The sequence below is a fragment of the Rhinolophus hipposideros genome, assembly GCF_964194185.1.
Source record: "Rhinolophus hipposideros genome assembly, chromosome: 2".
In the NCBI taxonomy this organism is placed as follows: domain Eukaryota; kingdom Metazoa; phylum Chordata; class Mammalia; order Chiroptera; family Rhinolophidae; genus Rhinolophus; species Rhinolophus hipposideros.
Window position 1 is genome coordinate 37,174,078 of NC_138048.1, and position 21,138 is coordinate 37,195,215.

General features: G+C 33.1%; 1 protein-coding gene across 1 annotated transcript in view; it reads right to left on the minus strand.

Annotated features, from left to right (window-relative positions):
* The window catches only part of CIP2A (cellular inhibitor of PP2A), a gene marked incomplete at its 5' end in the record, with an annotated part of 35,507 nt that overhangs the window by 13,451 nt on the left and 918 nt on the right, over window positions 1–21,138 (minus strand). The window contains 12 exons of the mRNA XM_081068422.1: window positions 940–1,058; window positions 2,436–2,535; window positions 3,571–3,700; window positions 5,149–5,320; window positions 6,405–6,623; window positions 10,566–10,641; window positions 13,256–13,401; window positions 13,548–13,670; window positions 14,585–14,681; window positions 15,194–15,288; window positions 16,264–16,376; window positions 18,151–18,298. Coding sequence (XP_080924548.1) covers window positions 940–1,058; window positions 2,436–2,535; window positions 3,571–3,700; window positions 5,149–5,320; window positions 6,405–6,623; window positions 10,566–10,641; window positions 13,256–13,401; window positions 13,548–13,670; window positions 14,585–14,681; window positions 15,194–15,288; window positions 16,264–16,376; window positions 18,151–18,298 — 1,538 coding nt within the window. The remainder of the gene's footprint in view (window positions 1–939; window positions 1,059–2,435; window positions 2,536–3,570; window positions 3,701–5,148; window positions 5,321–6,404; window positions 6,624–10,565; window positions 10,642–13,255; window positions 13,402–13,547; window positions 13,671–14,584; window positions 14,682–15,193; window positions 15,289–16,263; window positions 16,377–18,150; window positions 18,299–21,138) is intronic.

The following is a 21,138-nucleotide window of genomic DNA, read 5'->3' on the forward strand; positions in this document are numbered from 1 at the left end:
TGACCCCTGGAATGTAGAAAAGTCTTACCTATGTACCACTGCTTCAGTTTACTCAAACTACTTTTGCAAACACATTTATGTAAACCACTTAAAGTAAAAATTAAAGTAGAACCCTACTAGACATTTTGTCAATCATTTAGTTTGCAGACAACTATGAGAATCTGTTTTTTCAAACATAACTATAAATATCCTCTTAATGTTTAAAATTAATGAGTATAGTGGATAGTTCTGCTTGGCCATTATCTATTTCACTTCCTAATAAAAACACAGAGTTTTTCTTTAGGAACCCTCCCACCCCCCACCCAGCTGCCCCCACCTCCCCAACTCCCAACCTCCAGCCCATGTAGTTCTCACAGCTAAACCCCTAGCATTTGCTAAGGCCCACTCCTTGACAAATGACCCAGATCTGGTCAATGCCAGTGATGCTTAGACTTACCACTTAGACCACTGGGAAGGAAAAGCTCTTTTTAGAGAGAAACTGAATTGGTAGGACATACACTTAACCCAGAAGTTACTACATGGAAAAGAGGCAGTGAGAGACAGAGGGACGTAGTATCTGGGTAACATATCTAACCATCTGGATCTAGCATTTCTTTTCAGTTGGAATCAATTTTATTTTTAATCACTTGAAAAATTACTACCGTGTTTCCCTGAAAATAAGACCTAGCCAGACAATCAGCTCTAATGCATCTTTTGGAGCAAAAATTAAAATAAAACCCGATCTTATTTTACTATAACACCCGGTCTTATTTTAATTTTTGCTCCAAAAGACGCATTAGAGCTGATTGTCTGGCTAGGTCTTATTTTCGGGGAAACGGTATTACAATGAAGTCTTCGATTCACTAATTTCGTAATCTATCCATAACTGAGGCCTACGAAAGAAACACAGCAGGATATTCCAGCAGTAGAAGAGATACACTGCAAATGATTATAACTCACACTAAAGCAGGAAAATCTGGCAGTGGAGCAGCTTCCAGTAATATTCCCAAACCAGACTGTACTTGCTCTCTGTTATCTGATGTTAAAGCAAAAGCCAAGGGAGTAATCAGGCGTGGATCCTAAGTAAATCAGAAACCAGAAAATAAGAGGCAGAAAGAATAAATAATGTCAGTTCTTTTAGAATAAGGTGAATAAAGGCAGCTAAATCATAAAATAATTCTAGTCAAATTCTAAAGTGTTTCTATCTGATGTTTGATGGTATTTATTAGTCTTTACCTTGTTATAACTGTCTTAGCAATCAATACAGGCACCAGCTTAAAAAATCTGGCTAAGTTTTTGAATGCTTTTGACTGTACTTATGAAAATCACGTCTTAAATATTTTGATGAATTTAAAATATCATCCACAACTGATGTTTTTAACTATTGTTTTATTTTGCTAGCTACCATTTAAAAGAAAAACTGGCTAAAAGAAAAACTGGCTAATCATTTCCAAATTAAAGTAAAATATAAAAGTAAAATTCAAATTAATGCAACAAAAATTTTAATTTAGTGACTGGAACAATTATACTCAAAGTATCATAAGCCCTTTATGTCAATAAATATTTTACATTAGTACTATACGCCCAAATCACCTATTTTGAAAAACACCTCCTAAGAATTGACATAAAATCAGTTTGACTCAATTTTTAAATTGAGTAAGTTAACAGAGAAAAATATTAAAACATGAATCCTTTATAACTATCAATATTTTACAATGGTGAGTGTCTTGGGTACTCAAATATAATCTAATGCCACAGAACCGTGATAAGAGCTGGCCTTCTTCATCACCTCCATGGTAACCCTCCATCACTCCTCCCATGGAGGGAGATCATTATTTCCACTTCGTAGTCAGGAACTTGGAGCTCAGAGAGGTGAAAACAACTTGCTTAAGTCTGCACTGACAAGTAAGTGGTGGAGTCAACATCTGAACCCCGTCTCTTAAGCATTATGCTCTCAAAGCGTACAAGCGGGCCCCGGCTAAGACTTCAGTTTTGGCTTCTACCCTGTCTGTAGAGGAATCAGTCATCTTTGTTATTATAGTAACTTAATTCACATGTTTGTTAAAAATCTATTATAAATCAGGTTTTGTGGATATCGAGATAAACATCTAGAGCTATTATTTGGCTACTATCATCAAAATTTTTGAGTTATTTTCTGCACATACTCTTTAATGTGAAATAGGACACACACACAAAAATGCTGAGGAGGCACCGCTATCATGAACATTCTGTCCAGTAGCACCAGGAGCACTTAGGTTCCGATCCTGCAACACTATGTAAAATAACTGTGTAGTGAGAATACTGGAGCTACATAAGACAGTTAACAACTTTAAACGTTCTTCTGAATGCCAAGTCTAAGAAAATCATCTTCTAAAAATTAGGACTATTAAAACAGAAACACATTGGGGAGCATTTACGTATGAATAAACTTCAATATTTGAAGAGTTTAAACTCACCTGAAGGATTTTGTAGAAGCTTACTTCCATACCAGGAACAAATTGTTTAACTTTATTCATCAAATCAAGAGTTTTCAAAATTACATCAGCAGCAAGTTTGCTTTAAAAAGAAGTCACATTTAAATTAATAAGTCAAAAATTGCTTAGAGCTTTTGAATATCCACAATGCTAAAGAAAATGAAAAACCAACATTATTGTTTTTAAACCAAGAAGATAAAGTATTGTTTCTTTTGAGAAGTAAAAATATCATAGTAGAGACTAACCTTTTAACCCAACACCCAATGAGAACTGGCAAAAGTTTAGACAGTGTTTCTTTTTCTGCTCTCAAATGCCACCATGCTTCTAGTTACTGCTTCAAATTACTAGCAGCATTGACAACATGACCAATTTAAATATCAACAATAGAGGGCAACTTCAGGCAACAAAAAAATACCTAATATTTACTGAATTTATTATATGAAGCCACGTTGTCAGCCATATACCTGAAAGGGAGTATAAAAGAGTAAACAGAGCTAATCCTTGTTATTAAGCAGCAAAATCACTGATAATTATATTTATGGAAAATGGAACATATGGTAGTGTCTAGCATTTAGCAAGTTCTCAATAAAGGATTCTTAGATGGACTTAATTCATGTAGGAGGAAGAGGATAAAACAATGTTACTATCAGTGAAAATCCACCTTTAACCATAAGTCTTGACATACTAAAGTAGAAGAGAAGTCTGTATTTAGGAAACCTTCTGCAGTGACTGATTTCTTTGTAATAAAAATTACCCGTTTTTTCATGCTTTTTTACTTGAAAATATAAAATTAAATGAGCATAAAAGTAATTACTGAGTCAATGAAATGTTTGGGAGTATAAAAGATCCTTACACAATCATAATAAATTAAAACAAAACAACCTAAGCAATGAAAAACAAATCACGTTAATAATATATTTGTTTAGAAACATGTTATTTATGAATTGAATAACTTTTCTAAAAATCATTATGAAAGTATTTTTAATTCTCTGCTACACTTTGAGTTAATGGAACACACCCAAAGATGAGCCTCCAAAAAAGATAAGAATCACTACATTTTTTGATTTTTGTTAAGTTTGGTCTTAACCATTTTGCAATTTGGATTTCACATACTTACCACAGTTCTGAATCTGCTACCTTTGTTCCAAACCCCAGATCAATCTTGCCATATTTAAACTGTTGTTCTATTAGAGTGGCACATTTGATAGTAGTCAGAATTTTTGCAATGTGTATTTTCAGAGTATCATCTCCACACAGAGGTAAGTTTTGTTAAGGGACACAAACAAAAGATTCTCAAAAACCCTTACATTTGTATAGCACTTTACAGCATTTAGGATGAGTTCATACAAATTATCTCATCACTGCAATTCAGTGTAACTTTTGTTACGTTAGCTCAATGACATTAAGAAATTAGAGCTCAGAGAATTTATGTGACTTGTAAGTGGCAAGAAATGGACTGACACCAAAAGTACAACAGAGAATTGTTAGCAGGTATCACAATGGATCAATAAATATTTGTTGAACTAAAGGAAGTTGTTTTCTCATACTTTGTATATTGTAAGTTATTTTGAATATCTATCATTGAAAAAACAGTCAAATCTGGTACCATTCAATGAGAGAATGCCCAGATACCTTACAGATATCTCTGAGGTCAAGCAAAGTAATCATGGTCTCCACAGCAATGGTTTTCAACTTTGGTTGGATGTTAGAATCACTGGGAACTCCTCCCTGCTAGGGTTTCATATTACTTCAATTGTTCAGGTGTCAGTATTTTTAAAATGTTCTCCAGGTGATTTTAATTCATATCCAAGATTAAGAATCACCGCTCTAAAAAAGAGGAAAATTAAGCAGCAGCAACACAGGAGATTAAACAGATACGGAGTTTGCTCTAAGGCAGGACAAAGTTGAGCAAATTCTTGTTGCTCTGAAACACAAAGACACCTGACCGGGTAAACGTAAGAGATCTGGCTGAAATATAGTGGCTCCTTACTGATAATAAAAAAAGCATTAATGAAGTATTATAAAATTGTGATTTGGAATTCCTAGCAACTTATAATCAGCTAATCTAAAAACAAAAAAGTAATACAAGACTTAAGAAAATCATTATACGGAAGTTAAGCATTGACACTATTTGTACTCAATGTATTCTGTTTTGAAATTAATTCATTTGTCTTGATAATATTTGTCCTTTTTATAACCAACTGTAAATTCATCTTTATTAAAACATTTATGGAGACCAGTTTTTAAAACACAAGCTAAAAGACTGAGCTAAAATAATGACACCTCTACTAGTATTTCTTTATTCTCTGATACACTCAACCAAAGATGGCACCATAAATCATTCAGGGACAGCAATTAGCAGCAGAAGAGAGTAACAGGGCAGTTATTGCAGAACATATCTCCTAATCTCAAATTATGATAAAAATATCCAAGTCAAGTTTAAAAAGCGTTTCTGAAAATGTTCCTTAGCTTAAAAGTTCTGCACAGAAAAACAAGGAAAAAAAAGTCTGAATAACTTTTATAGAAATTCTTCATTGAGAATTAGCTCTATAGTTTAATAATTAGATCTTCCGTTCAATAATTCTGAATAGATACCAGCATGAGAAATGACAAAATTACAAATAAAGACAAAAAGGCAGTAAATACGTTAGAAAAAAAAAAAAAAAGAGTGGTTATTTAGTTTCCATGTTTATACAGTAAAGGATATTTAACAAAACTTCAATGGCCTTGACCATCCTTTCACATTTTTTTCTTATTAAGGTCTCATCTAAATTTTGCTCTGTGAACTGAAGCTGATCAAGGATGGTAGGCAGCAGAAGGGTCACAAAATGGTCAGCGGAGGAACTGCTAGTCGTGTCTATGACATCCTGGAGTATTAACCACCACCAATTATCAAAAACAAAAATAAAGATGAAATACAGAATGCAGAAATAGTCATCACTGAGCTGCAATGTTCTTTCAGTGTGTATAATTACTTGAATCGTTTATTGATCTGTGTGTCCTATTTAAAATCTACCCTTTTATCCAGTTTTGAGGGCTATGATGACTTTTTTTTTTCTCAAATGGAACAATAAGGTTTTCGGTTAATTAACTACAAACAATGCTTTTTAAAATGGACTACATTTGTGATTTAAAAATTATTCTAAATTAAAAATATTTACTGAAAACAAATATCCTGACTATGCTAAATGTAATTACAATAATTAAATAGACATGTCTTAATACTTATTTTACAACCACAAATAATTCCCATCAAGAATCTCTAAGGGCTTTTTAAATGCTAAAACTGATTATTAACAGTCAAGACCAACATAAAACAGAAAAAATACCTTCTGCATTAATACTTAATAGTATATTTAATCAGCCATACACATTTTTGTTTGTGCATAGGATCTATTCAGGAGAGGGGTAAGATTCTAGGAAGACACTGGAGTAGGCAGAATGGGTATCAAAACAGGGAGAATAGTAGAGAACCCTAAATGACCCTGATAATAAAATCAACTAGAATGTAATGACCTCAATGGAAAGAATTTTTGTCTGTATCCTAAGAGCCTAGAAGTGTCTGGCATGCTCCACTCCCTTTTACTGATTGAACCCAAGCTTCCTGTATTAATCCACTTACCAGGCTGATAAAGCCAGCAGTATCTACTGAGGTGGAGAAACGTGACTATTTCAAGAAATACAGTCATAGAACAACAAAACGTACAAATCATAAACCTTTACTTATTACACTGAAAGGCGCATATATAAGCTAGTCAGTGAAAAAAAAGTAAAAAACTAACATTTGCGACTTTGCCAGGAAAAAGAAATTCAGTAGCTGAATGGTAGGGAGTCTAGTAATGGAGTTTTCCTAAAATGCATGAATGACTGGAAGTTTATTACGAACATTTTTGAAAACAAACTCTTCATTGAGAATCATAAAAGTAAAAAAGTCAAATTGTCAAATATTACCTCAAATATTTCCTTGAACAACTCCAATGCTAAAATGGAACAGTTGTCTGATGCATCCAAAGGTTGGCTTGCCCAACGCAGTAGAGCCACAGTAGGTTCTAAACACTTAGAACGGCTTCCCAGCGCAGTGTTGCCGGATGGAGACTGTTCAAATAGCATCTTGGTGAGCACGTGGCGCAGCGGAGTCACTGAACAGAGGGCAAGAAGCAATTCTAAAACCTGTGCAATACAAAGTCTTCGTTAAACGTCAATTTAATGCACAAAGCAATTGAATGATGAAGCTGAAAATGACATACATTTTTAAAGAAAATACTCTAAAACAAAGATTAAATGCAGCTTCCAATTTTTCTTTTGGGATTATTTTTCAAAATGTGTGAATAGGTTCCAGAAAGTTTCAAAGAAATTTGTTAATGATGGTTACTGTGAGAGCCAAAAAAGGAAGGGCAATTTCAACTAATATTATATGCCTTCTACAGGACTTAATTTTTTTTAAAGCACTAATGTGTTTGTTTTTAAAATTAATAAAATCAGTAATTAACACTTGCTGTCATGCTAAGATGCAAGAATTGCTATAAAGCACATTTTAGGGTAATGTTTAAAAGTGGCATTCTAAAGCGTTAAAACCTTAAGAATGGCGACTTCTATATGATGTTTGCACTGTCAGCTTTATGCCCTTTAGCTCCACTAGCCTATCTCATTTCTTCCTTACTTTAAAAACTGGGCCTTATACCAATACGTAACATAACATCACATATCAACCTGTTTATTAGCTGTTAATTTAAATTCTACCTTATTTCATATACTGCCAACCTATCATAAATTTTTTTTTTTGTCATCTCTTAGCCTATTCATTTATTTTCAACCTTTATCTGTTTCTTGTAAGTGACATATATAATTGGGATTTGTGTTTTAATTGACTTGATATCTGATTGATATCTGATTTTAATAAATTCAGTCTGTTAACATTTATTATGTAAAAACTGATAACAATATTTGATTTATTCTCTTTTAAATATATTGTAGCACTTGTTTTTAAATAGGTAGTACATTCACTTGATTCCAAATTCAAAGGTACCGGTCTGACCTCTAGCTACACTCCCTGGTAGCAAGCAATGCAACTAGATTCTTCTTTATCTTACCAGTGATACCTTATGCACATACAAGAAAACACTTTCTTAAGTACACTTTGTAAGTATAACATGCAGAGAAATAAACAAATCAAGCACTAGTGCAAAGCTAGATGGTTTTCCCAAAGTGAACACACCTGTGCAACTAGGAACCAGATCAAGAGAATTCTACCAAACTCCAGAACCTACTTGCATCCCTTCCTAGATAATGCCCCAACCACTCCTCCATGTACCGGCCAGGTATCTGACACCACAGATTAATTTTATCTGAGCTATTCTTAGATCTTTGCATTTCCACGTAAATTCTTCAATCAGCTTACCAGTTTATATTAAACAATCATATAGAACTTTATATACTCTTATAAACAGAATCTTGTAGTGTATACTTTTCTGTCTGGTTTCTTTAGCTTAGCCTTGTATTAGTGAGATTCATCCATATTGTTGCATGCAGCTGCATTTCACTCATTTTCAGTGCTGTACGGTCATGCTCCACATAATGACATTTCAGTCAACAACAGACCACCTGTACAATGGGGATTCTGTAAGATTATAATGGAGCTAAAAAATTCCTATCACTAAGTGTTGTCTTAATGTCAGCGTGCAATGCACTCCTCGTGTGTTTGTGGTGATGCTGGTGTAAACAAACCTACTGTGCTGCCAGTTGTATAAAAGTAGAGCACACACACTTATGTACAGTGCACAAAGTTGATAACGATAAAGGACTGTTACTGCTTTATGTATTTACTGTACTATACTTTTAAGTCATTATTTTGGAGTGTACTCTTTCTATTTACGAATAAAAGTTTGCTGTAAAAGAGCATGCTGTTATGCCAGCAGCAGAGTCACGCTTCATGCTTAGAGCATCTCTTGATTGCATCATTTTCTCTTGTGGTTGATGTAGACTCGTGTTGTTTTATGTTGTAGTGCAGCCTAAGTGTAGTATTTATAAAGTCTACAGTAGTGCACAGCAAGTCCTCGACCTGCACATTCACTCACCACGCACTCAATGACTCGCCAAAAGCAATTCCAGGCCGCAAGTTCCTTTCATGGTAAGTGCCCTCCACAGGTGTACCAATTTTTATCTTTTATACCACATATTTACTGTACCTTTTCTATGTTTATAGATATTTAAAGATGCAGAAATACCACTGTATTACAATTACCTACAGTATTCAGTACAACGACATGCTGTATGGGTTTGCAGCCTAGAACAACAGGCTACACCACATAGCCTACGTGTGTAGGGTACACCATTTAAGTTTGTGTAAGTACTTATGATGTTCGTACAATGATGCATTTCTCAGAAAATGCTCTCATCATCAAGCGGTGCATGACTGCATTCCAATGGATAAATACACCAGTTTCTTTGCCCATTCCATTGCTGATGGCAGTTGGGTGTTTCTAATACTTGGCTATTAGGAGCAATACTGCTGTTTTGCATGTCTTCTGGTGAACATACGTATTTCATTTCTTTGGGGAAAATACTTAAGAGTGGAATTGTTGGGTCCTGGTTTATGCATATGTCCAATGTTAGTAGATAACACCAGTTTTCACTGTCATTGGACCAATTTTCCAGCCCATGCTTATGGGGACACATACATTTTTTACATTCTCATCTATGCTTAAAATTATTCCTATTTTTTAATTTGAATTATCTGGTGATTGTATAGTGGTATTGCATTACCATTTAAATTTTTCATTTCCCTGAATATTAATAAAGTTAAGCAACCATTTCATATTTATTGAACAATTCAAGTTTTCTCTGTTTAGGTTAGCTACTGAGTTCAGTGTTTTTTTCAGACTTCTACGTACAAGTTTTTAAATAAAATATTTTAGATAAGAGTACTTTGTTGGATATATGTACTCTAGATAACTTTACCCACTTTGTGAATTGCCTTTTTAGTCTCTTATTGATGGTCTTTTCATGAACAGAAGCTCTTAATTTTAATGTAGCCTTACTTATCAACATTTTTCCTGTATAGTTGGTGCTGTTTCCTGTTTAAGAAAATCTTCGTCGACCCCAAAGCTGAAAAGATATTCTGCTATATGTTTCTTCTAAAAGTTCAGTTTTACCTTTCACATTTAGATCTACAATCTTTCTGGATCTGATTTTCACATTTCGTGTGAGGTAGGGATCAAAATTCAGCTTTTTCCAATATGGATATTAAACTGACCCAGTGTCATTTATTGAAAAGATCACACTTCTAAAACTGCACTGTTATCAATCAGAAGACCATAAACTATGGGTTTGATTTTGGACTGCACTGTTCCATGGGCCTAGCTGTCTATTCTTATGAAAATACTGCACTGTTTTATTGCTGCAGCTTTATATTAAGTATATCTGGTAGTATCGTAAGTCCTCCAATTCTGTTCTTTTTTTTTCAGGACAGCCATGGTTATTTTTGGACCTTTGTGTAACCATACAGATTTTATAATCAGCTTCCCAATTTCCACATACACCAAAATAAAATAAATATAGAAACAAAAACCAATAAAACCTGCTGTGATTTTGACTGACCTAATACTATAAATTCTTGCAATCTATGAACTTGGTATATCTGTATTTATTTAGGTCTTTTATTTTCCTCAATGTTTTGTAATTTCAGAGTAGAGGCCTTATACATGTTTTATTGGATTTATCCCCTTAAGCATTTGACATTTTTAAAACTCAGTAAATGGTATCATTTAAAAAATTTCATTTTCTATTTGTTTAACATTTTCTACATGTCTTTTGGTGAGCTCACGGACATGTCTGTCTTGGCTATGTGCCTAGAAGTGGAAATGCTGTGTCATATAGTATACATATATTTAGCAGATACCATAAAACAGTTTTCCAAAGGGAATGTACCAGTGTACAAAGATTCAAGATTCGAAGAGGGTTTTAGAATATTGGTAATGTTCTGTTTCCTGATCTAGACACTGGTTATATGGCTGTGTTCCGTTTGTAAAAATTCAGAGATTTCTGTGCACTTAAGATTTTTCTTCACATGATAGTTTTTAAAAAGTGAAAAACAAAAAGTCATGTTTTATATACCTTTGAAGAAGAATCAGCATCCTTTCCATTAAAAAGACCTAATACTTGATTAAGACATGAAGAAAAGTGCTCATACCTAGGTTTGAAATAGAAATACATATCAAATGAGAAGGAATTGAAACATCAAAACAGATTTATGTACAAAATTAACATAAAATTTAAGTGTCTTTTCTTTTATCTATTTTGAGCTTCTAATACAAAAGTCTTTACACTTAAAATTTGAAACATTCTATTATTATGATATTCTATTATGATATTGGCTCTGTCATTTACTAAACAGTGAAAGAAGAATGACTTATGGCAATAAATAAAATCATTGAAACTTTCTGTACCTCAATTCCCTTCTTTTAAAGATTGTAAAAATTGAAAGAACATGAATATTCTAATAAATTAAAAAGCTACTTATTTATAAAGCATCTACAATTGGCAGACATTAAATTTGGCTCTCCAGATATAGAAATAAGGAGTAGGGCCCTGTGCTACACAACACTAAAAGGTACTAGAGGTACCACTCACATTATAGTCTATGTGATTGGTACATCCTGGATTTGGAATAAGCCCTGAAGGAGAACTCAGTTTAAGGATGGAGGCAGAAAGACATAAAATAATAAACTAATGTAATGTAAAATACAATGCTATAATGAAGAAATATATAGAATGCTATAAACAGGATGGGTATCAAAACCAGACTCAGTGGGACAGGCCTGATCAGGTGAGGCTTCCCAGACCTGAATCTTAAAGAATAAACAGGAGTCAGACATATGAAGAAGAAAGTATTCCAGCCTATCAGAGGAAGCTCTTCAGAAGAAACAGCACATGGATACATGAAATGGTACTTGTAGCAAGTTGGTGGTTCTATATATTGTCTGAAATGATTATACAAAAGTACATAAGAAAGAAAATGTGAAGTAGTAAGACTGAGGTTGCCAGGGACCAGATTTTGGATTGCTATACTGAGAATATGGATATTCACCTTGAATGCAATAGCAGATCACAAATTTTAAAAGGGACAAATTGTTGGAAAAGTTGAAAGTTGAGCTTATGTATAAGCCAAAGGAGTTAACTGAAACTGATGGAGATAGCACAGAATGAGACAATGCATAGAATATTAGGATATGTTTATGAGTGAAACAGTAGGGCACTAAGTGTGAATTGGTATAAACACAGGTAACTAGTTGTTCAGGAGACCAGATTTGAGGGAACTCCAATTAGATGGGATTCCGTTTTGTTTTTTCTGTGAAACAAAGATAAGATCATCTCCTGATTAAAAAGTGGCAAGAGGAAAGAAGTAAAATATTTGAAAGAGCCACTGTTGAAAATGTGAAAGAAAGCTGACTGGGAATAAATATAAGAGGTGTTGCCCAGATAAAGTTAGAAATCATGAATATGTAGCATACAAATTCATAGGGTGAGATTTTTTTCTCAAGCTTTGATTAGGTACCCAGCCATTAAGGTAGACTTTGAAACAGATTCAGTAATGTTTTGCTAAATGATAGAGCAGATAAATAAGAGGAAAACACAAACATAACTTTCTTTCCAGAGGTGACTGGGGATCTAGGCTAGAGAGAAAATAGATGATGGAACAGAGATGTAAGTGATTAAGCGACCACCTACTAATAATATTAAGTCAGATTATCTTTCTGTCCTCTTTGAGAGGTATATCCGAAATAATTTTTCTGTTTACTCCGAAGCTGTTAAATAAGCACTATTTGGTGGCCAGAATGAGTATTAGATGAGAATACATTTGGAGGATTCTTGGAACAGATAAAGAGAGGGCAGGTAAAGGGAAGGCATTCTGGAAGACAGTTCTCTTATTGACTGATGCTTAAAAGAAAAAATGATATGCCAATGTGAGTGCTTCCTGGTTTTGCAAAGTATCAGTTAACCATGAGTAGTGGATAGATAACCTTGCCCTAGTGCTTAGCTTTTGTGTTTTTAATTTCCAGATTCTATGTTCCTTAAAGATTAGGGACTATGTCTTTCATATCCCTGCCTCTACTAACACCCCCTCTCATCCCCCAATAAATGTTTTCCTGTTTCTGAATGATTCATGAACTCTTTGAAGCAATTACAACAATTTTCCAGCTTAGGACCACAAAGCGGCTTAGGCACTGGGAAAATTTAACTTGAGATGCAAAAAGGCCATGAGGTCTTTGGAAAACAGTTACTAACCAATCTCAAAACATAAATGATCACGTGAAATGCCACTGAGATAGAATAGACACATAAAAACGTGTTCTCATTTTTACCTTATAACACAACAGTGAAAACATCTGTTTTCCCAAAGAAGAAAACATCTATTTTTCATACACAAAAGAAAAAAACACAGAAAGACACACTGACATGAATGTTCTTATAATAAAAATATTCTTTCAAAAAATCATAATGTTCAAGATTTAACTGGTTTTGAAACAAATTAATCAAGATATGTACATTTTGGAGAACGACACAGCCTTTTTCATCTAAAAAGAGACTGACACACACACACACACCTTTGTTATACTTTTACATTTCAGGCCAGGAAAGAAAAAATAATAGGAATAAAGCACATCAAAATATTTTGATTTAGTCTATCATAAAACAGAATTCAAGTTTACTAAAAATAAAAAGGCAGTTTTATTTATCACAAACACATCTTGGTTAAAAAAAGGGGGGGGGGGGTTCTTAAAATTTGTCAAAGAGAGCCATACCTGCTAAGATAATCAGCAATTTTAGGATTCTTAAGGAGATCCATCAGTAGATCAACTGAATATTTTCTGGTTAGTGTGCCATCACCATTTATGAGAATATTAAATATTAGTTGAAAAGTCTGATGAATGTTTCGAGCATGGAATAGCTTGAAAATAAATTAGGGAAAGTATGTTATACAAAAAAAGTTTAAGTTGACACCATCCTAAAACTTAATAAAGATCTTCAATGACATTTAAAACATCAGAAAAGATAAATTCCAGAATTTTATTAATAATAAAAAATCATATTTACCTTTTCCCCAACCTCTTCGTTTAATGTCAAACTGGATAATATTGAAAGTGCAAACACAACCACAGTTAAACTACTATGGGCCAAGAAGCTTATAAGAGTACGATAAAAAGATTTCACATTATTCTGAGGAAGAAAAAAATTTTTAAATAAATTAGAATGAAAAATTGTAAGTTTTATGTTTTGGTTCAGAAAGTATATCTTGCACAGAGTAGGTAAACTTTTATTAAATATCTTTATCAACTCAAGAGATGATTCAAGGAGTAAGATGGTACTTTCACATATTGCTTACAGTGGTATACGAGTAGATATATACAATTTTAGAGAAGAGCAGTATTTAGATACGGGGTTATGAGTGAACGTTTACCTTTCTCAAACACTTCTGTGGCTCAAAATAACCTTTACCTCCAAAGTAAGACTAGGTCAGAAAAATCCAGCACATGAACAAATGAGATGTTGTTTAATTTAAAATTAAACATGTAATACTGAAAATTGCACAGCAGGGGGACTGTTTTCAAAGTACCTTAAACAATCAATAAACTTTCTTGATTTACTGTATTTCCGATGGTGGGTCAGTTAACCTAGTTAGTATGCCTTCACTTATCACAAGTACTGGTAGTTGATGCTAGGCATTTACTCAAGGATCTTTCTAATGGAGTTGCCATTGATTTTGCAGAAATACAAGACTGAGGTAAATAGGATTGCTAATGATCTGCCCCCCTTCTCTCAGCACAAAATAAATGACTTTTTCTTATATTATTCAATACAACAAATAATGGATGCTATGGAGAAGGAAGACTTTTAGTATTTAACATTTGTATTAACCCTTAACTTATTGTCTAAAATATAATACAGTATTTGAAGGCTGGAATACTTCAGGTTATTTATGTCAATCTGATTTTTTGTTAACTTTGATGGGTCAGCTGGAGGAGACATAAGAATTCTTGTTAAAATTATTTAAAAGAAAAAGATAACATTTTCTTTAAGCACAGAACCCATCACAAAACAAGAAAGAAACACTTTATAAACAAACTTCTTACCAAAGTCTTTATGTATGTTTGAACAGAAAGATTGTGTCGACAAAGATTTGCCAATAATCCTAGACAAGGCATTGTTAACTCATCTTCAGAAGATTGACTGTTGTTTTAAGAAAAATAATAAAAGACAAACGCATTAAATTCATTCTAAATTACTCAAAATTATATAGTAATTTACATATTTAAATTGCTTTTTGAATGCAAAATGAAAAATCTGATTTACATGTGAAGATAAAGCTTTGAATAGTATTGCCCATGTAGTTCATGTTTTGACACTAAATGATCCTATTCAACTGCAGCATAGAAACATGGAAATAATTGTCAGTGACCATGTGCTATCTCATCAGTATATTCTCCTATCAGGATTAAATATAAACCTACAACTTTCAGTGTCAATTTTTTCTGTTCAAGTGAATTAATCTGATAAAGTTTTGCTATGAAAATTAAAGCTGTTTTACACCATTTGATCCTTAAACTTATCTAAATATAAATAAGAGTCAGACTCACTCAGTTTAAAAAGTCGGAAAAAACTAAAAAATTGAACTATTACATGGTTTTATTTTAAAAATAAACCAATAGATTATTTGGTTACATGTTTGGTTGCATACTCACATATGATCTATCAGGAATGTGATTAGTTCATCTATATTGGCACCAGAATGAAAAATTTTCACATTATATGTTAACCTCTGCAGAAGTTGAATGCACTGAGAATAAGAAAACAGTAATGAATACAAACACATAAAAACGTTGCATGCTCACAAAAATGGACTCCTGTGCATATTCTGAGCATGCTACCATTTTATGAGACAAGAGTTTAGAGCAAGAACTTTTCCATTTCTTAAAATGGTTCTCTTTCTCTCTTTTTTTAACACAAAGTAATGAGACTACTAAAAACATTTTTATACATTCTGTCTTAAACAGAGCTGTCATCAACCTGGTTCACTCAATCTCTTAAACTTATATGCAAGTTGAAATTTATATATATATATATATATATATATATATATATGTATATATGTATATATATACGTATATATACACACATATGTATATATATGTGTGTGTGTATATATATATTTGTTTATATACATATATACATATATATTCCATCAATTGTAAAACATATATACTTTTTCACATTTTACCACTTTTAAGATTGCATGTCAGTTTAATTGACAATACTTTTCTATCTTATAGTTGCATATTAGGCTCAATAAAATATTATGAGTGTAAGAGCTTTGAGTCTATGCTAAATAAGACCAAATCAATAGCTTCATTTTTTGTAGAATGTTTCCTCAACAGATTGAGACAAGGTGTCAACTCCAATTGTAATTTAATGTGAAAGCTTATATCTCAAAATGCTGATATCTGTGTTTATAAGTCAAAGCAGTTATAAGGTAGATTTGTTTTTCTTACAGTAATAGTGCTGAACGTGGATAAGCTTCCTTTCTCTAGAACTTTGAAACAGCAGTACATGTGCGATCAACCAGTTCTTAAATTTATCAACGGCAAGAACTGTACCTAATCATGCAGTATTATGCCAGCAAAATACTGTAAGTTAGCATTTTACGATAGCTAACTGTAAGTTAGCATTTTACGATAGATACTATCAATTTTGATCTGAAAATAAAGAAGGGAGAACAAGTATTAAGTGAAAAGTACTGTGTGGGTGTATATACCTGCAAAAACACTGAATCATTATGGCAACTGTTGCTCCGACAAATCACGCCTGCCAGCACATTATTCAGGTTATATGTATTCTGAAGACAGTCTTTGGTTTCATTGTCTAAAGCTGTAAATTAAAATAAAATGGCACAAAATATATCATTTTTATATATGGTCTTCATGGATGAATGACAAATAATTTTAAATTTATTTCCATATTAAATTTGCCATTGTATAAAAATATCAAACATAACATGGCTATTTTATTTACAAATACCTTTCAATAAGAAGTTTAAGCACAGAAATTATATGAGCTGCTAAAGAGAAGGGAGTATGAGCTTTTCCTTTTTTGCCAATAGACAAATGATTTCTCTATGTGGACTAAATTAATGTCAAGGAAAAAACCTTGTTTTACATATTTGTAGAAATTTTGCTGTCAAAAGATTATCATTTCAATTTTTTTGTAGTCTAAAAACTGCTCCGAAAATAAAATCCATTAATTAAAAAATAAAAATTTAAAAAGCAAATATAAAGACCACACTTAAAAAACTTCTAATATATTTAAATGTTGAAAGTTTTCATACAAATAGTTGGTGGATGTTAGAATTAGCATAGCCTTTTTGGAAAGCAATTTAGCAATGATTATCAAATTGAACAATGATCTGAAAATTCTACTGGAAATTTATTCAACAGAAATACACAAATATTTGAGCAAAAATACATAAAAATGTTCACTGCACTGTTGATTCTAATAGCAAAAACTCAATAAAGAACATACATGAGTACCCATCGTTAGTAAAGTGACTGAATAAATTATAACACTCTACAATGTGGTATAAGGCGACGATGAAAAAGATACCAATATGGAAAGATATCTGAGAAACACCAAGTGAAAAAAGAAAAATGGTGCTCTGCAATACCATTTTGTTAAAAATAACCAAAACTGTTAATTTATTTGATCTAAAATTATTTGTTATAACATAGAAAAAGATCTGGAAACACACATATCAAAGCATTAAGAAATATTCCCAATATCATCCCCAAAAGTGAAAATGATGAGGGTTTGTGATGATGAGTAAAGAGTCACTGTAAAGTAATTAAATGAAATTTTAAAAACTAAAGACAAAGTAGGAAAGAAATAAAAAAGCAACACCTGCATTTTAACCCTTAGCTCTAAGTTCAATGTAGTCTATCAAAAAAAGGACGATTTTTTTTATCACTAGTTATCAGTTTTCTGAGTAGTGTTTTTAATATTGGCATTATGTACATGTTCTCTTTTTTAAAATTCAAAAGTAGGTCAGCATTTCCCAAGGAGCACGCATTCTTTTGTGTAGACCACACTGAAGCTTTGGCATGCTTCAGATTCTTTGTTCCAATAATTTTAAGAAAGGATGCATACAAGATTCCCTTTTCAAAAGATCCACAAAGAAAAATAGTTCTGAAAGGACCTGCAAAGAAGAAATCTTCTGAAAGTGAATCATTCGCTGATTCTATACCTAAATTTTGCCTCTTAAAAATATTAAATTCGGGGGCCCAACCAGTGGCTCAGGCGGTTAGAGCTCCGAAGGTTGCCGCCGGTTCAATTCCCACATGGGCCAGTGGGCTCTCAAACACAAGGTTGCCAGTTGGATTCCGATGGTGGGCTCCGCCCCCTGCAATGGCAACTGGACCTAGAGCTGAGCTGCGCCCTCCACAACTAAGACTGAAAGGACAACAACTTGAAGCTGAATGGCACCCTCCACAACTAAGATTGAAAGGACAACTTGACTTGGAAAAAAGTCCTGGAAGTACACACTGTTCCCCAATAAAGTCCTGTTCCCCCTTCCCCAATAAAATCTTTAAAAAAAAAATTAAATTCATACATTTTCTAAAAAATGAAAAAGAGAAACTAAATACATTACCTAGTTGAGACAACAAACTGATAATACTTAAGATCAGTGGTGCACTTATGTTTGGGTCTTCAAGTAGCTCTACAAGGCAACTCAGGCATTCACTTGGTAATATCTGATTTGATGTAAATAATCGTGTGAGCTTCTGTCCAGAAATTACCTACAAAATAGTAATTAAAATGTGTTCGTTAAAAATTGGGTTTTCTTCCCTTTACCATTTCTAACAAAAAGTTAGTTCTTCCAAAGTGCCACTGCCATTCTTTCCTAATTTAAAAAATTCATACATTCTGTTTCCTCTGCCTGAAGATTACCAATCTCTTTCTCACTAATTAATGTAATCACTCAGGTTTCAGTTTTGTTTCCTCCAAGAAGCTTCCTCTAACTCTCTTCTACAAGCTAGGTTAGGTTTGCCTATTACATTATCCTATAGTACATTTCATAAACTGGCAAACTTTTGGCGACCTAGTAATATTTATCCTCCCTACTATACTGAACACTCCATAAAGGCATAGACTACAAATTAACACTCTACTACTAATATATTTATTGAATAAATGAATTCCAGTACATTCATTCCACCTACTTTGAGGAAGGCAATAGAAAGTAAAAAGTAGCTAAATCCAAAGGTTTAGCTATAGGATTAAATTCTAGATTACTTCTTCTCCCTTCCAAAGATAGTAGGTGAGTCCAGTAGTTAGAAATTACAAAAAAGGGAGTTAAAAAAAAAATTTAAGTGGCCAAGTCAGGCATAAATTTTATCTTTGGTTATTCCACTTTTTACTCCTCTCTTATAACTATACAAACCACTCTCCCCCTTACCCCTCATAAAGGTAAAGCTGGGATTGAAGGCCAAAAACAGTTGTCAGACACATATTTTCAAATGCTTTTTGAATGTTATTTATTATTAAGCACGTCTTTTCTATAAAAATGGAAGAACAATTAGTTACTTTAGAATTAGACTAAATCTGTTCTGAATGTTTTCATTTTTAAAAGATCAAGTCTAAGCAGGCTGTTTTAGATTCCCTCTAATCTTTCCTTTCTATGTCCCTTTTATTCCCTCACCTAAATGTCAGTTTTTCTTCTAAAGCTTTGCTGATAAGAGAACTTCAGAGTACCTTTTTCCCAAGGAGTATGTGTTTTACTATTAAAGAAAAAGTCTGTAAGACTGAAAAACAGGTCCGAAGGTGAAATTAGATACTGATAGTAGATATTTTGTAAGGAATCTTCTGAACATTGCTCTTTTGCCTACTAATATAGCTAGTCCTCTAGCAAGATTAAGACATTGTCTGCTTTAAATACAATTTCCCTCAGAACTGGATTTGTAATTCAATAACATAAGCACTCTAACATGTAATAATTATTCATTACAAGGTAAGGTAAAATTTTAAAACTGCTTTACAAATTTTCCTCTTTACTCATTCATACCCATGGAACGCTTCAGGCAAATAGAATTTATTTCAGTAATAACTAATACTTTAGCACTTACTTTGGCCTAGGCATTGTTTTAGGTACATTATGTTAATTCTTTTCATCTTCATAACCTGCAAGATAGGGGCTAATTATAGTGCAGATGAGTAAACACACTGAGATAGTAGCAAAATTGGGATTCATTGTTCCTGAACCCATGCTCATAAACATTATGTAAGATTAGTGCTATGAAAAATCATCAAGACCAGTTTAGCTCTGCCTTCATAAAACAATTCAAAGCTCGGATTCTGCATGGGGCTATAAAGAAAAAATATAGCAGAAAAAGTGCAGCAAAATGTCAGAATGAATAATCTCCTTTCACAGGATAACCGTCTCTCTTTGTATCCTCATGTTGCTCTCATGAGGTCTGTACAAAGATATTCACCATTAATATCATCACCAAAGTGGTTGAAATTTAAAAATCGGAAAACACCAAGGATCGGTGTGGATGAATGACAACAAATTTCATATATTGCTTGTGGGAAGGTAAAATGGTATTTACTTGTGAAAAATTCATTGGCAGTTTCAACTAAAACTGAACATAACTGTAAGACTTATAATTTCACTCCTATATAAAAAAAATTAGTGCACACATAGCCACAAAAAGAGTATGAAAATATTTATAAGAGATTTATTCAAATTCTACCCAGAACTGGAAACCACCCAAATTCCCATCAACCAGAGAATATAAACTGTGGTGCATTTATACAATGGAATTCTACACAGCAATAAAAAAAGAACGAAGTACTGGCTCATGTGCAACACGAATGAATTTCAGATGATATTGACTGAAAGAAGCCAAGCACAAAAGTACATACTGTATAAGTCCACTTAGCTGAACTTTATGGGAAGGGACATTGAAGAAAACCTTATAGGGGGCTGGAAATGTTCTATATTATGATATGGGTGGTAGCTACTTGGGTGTATAGATGTGTTAAAAAACAAAACAAAAACAACCTATCAAGATCTTTACTGAAGATTAATGCACTTTATGCATTGTATGTGTTTATCTCTCTAAATGGTAGATTATTTTTCAGTTTGGAACCCCCTGAAAGTTTGGAACACTATCAAGAAGCCACTCTCTAAGCCTCAAATTTCTTTGAAGTCTCCTTCAATTCACAACATAGTAGTTAGATTCAAAACATACCTGTTTAATTCTCAAAGAGAGGTCATGTTTCAAATTAATATCGGAAATACGTAACTCCTGTATCTTAAATAAAACCGACAGCCCAGCTTACTCTGTGGCTTCTGGATCCACTAGTATACTGTTTTATCTTAAGAAGCAAAGCATTAGCATTTAACAGCTAACACCTTCATCTTTATTAGATTTGCAGAAATTTGTTGAGCTAATGAATGAAAAAGAAAATGTACTTAGGAGATGGGCACCTGAAGTAGAAAGAACGCCAGTGAAGCTTGGGAGAACAAAGACACATTTAAAGCGCTCCAGTTTCACCCAAGACTGATTCACAACGGTCTTCTCTTTGTAGAATTTTGCTAATCTTTGGTAATTTAATCTTTTATTTAGGGTTCATG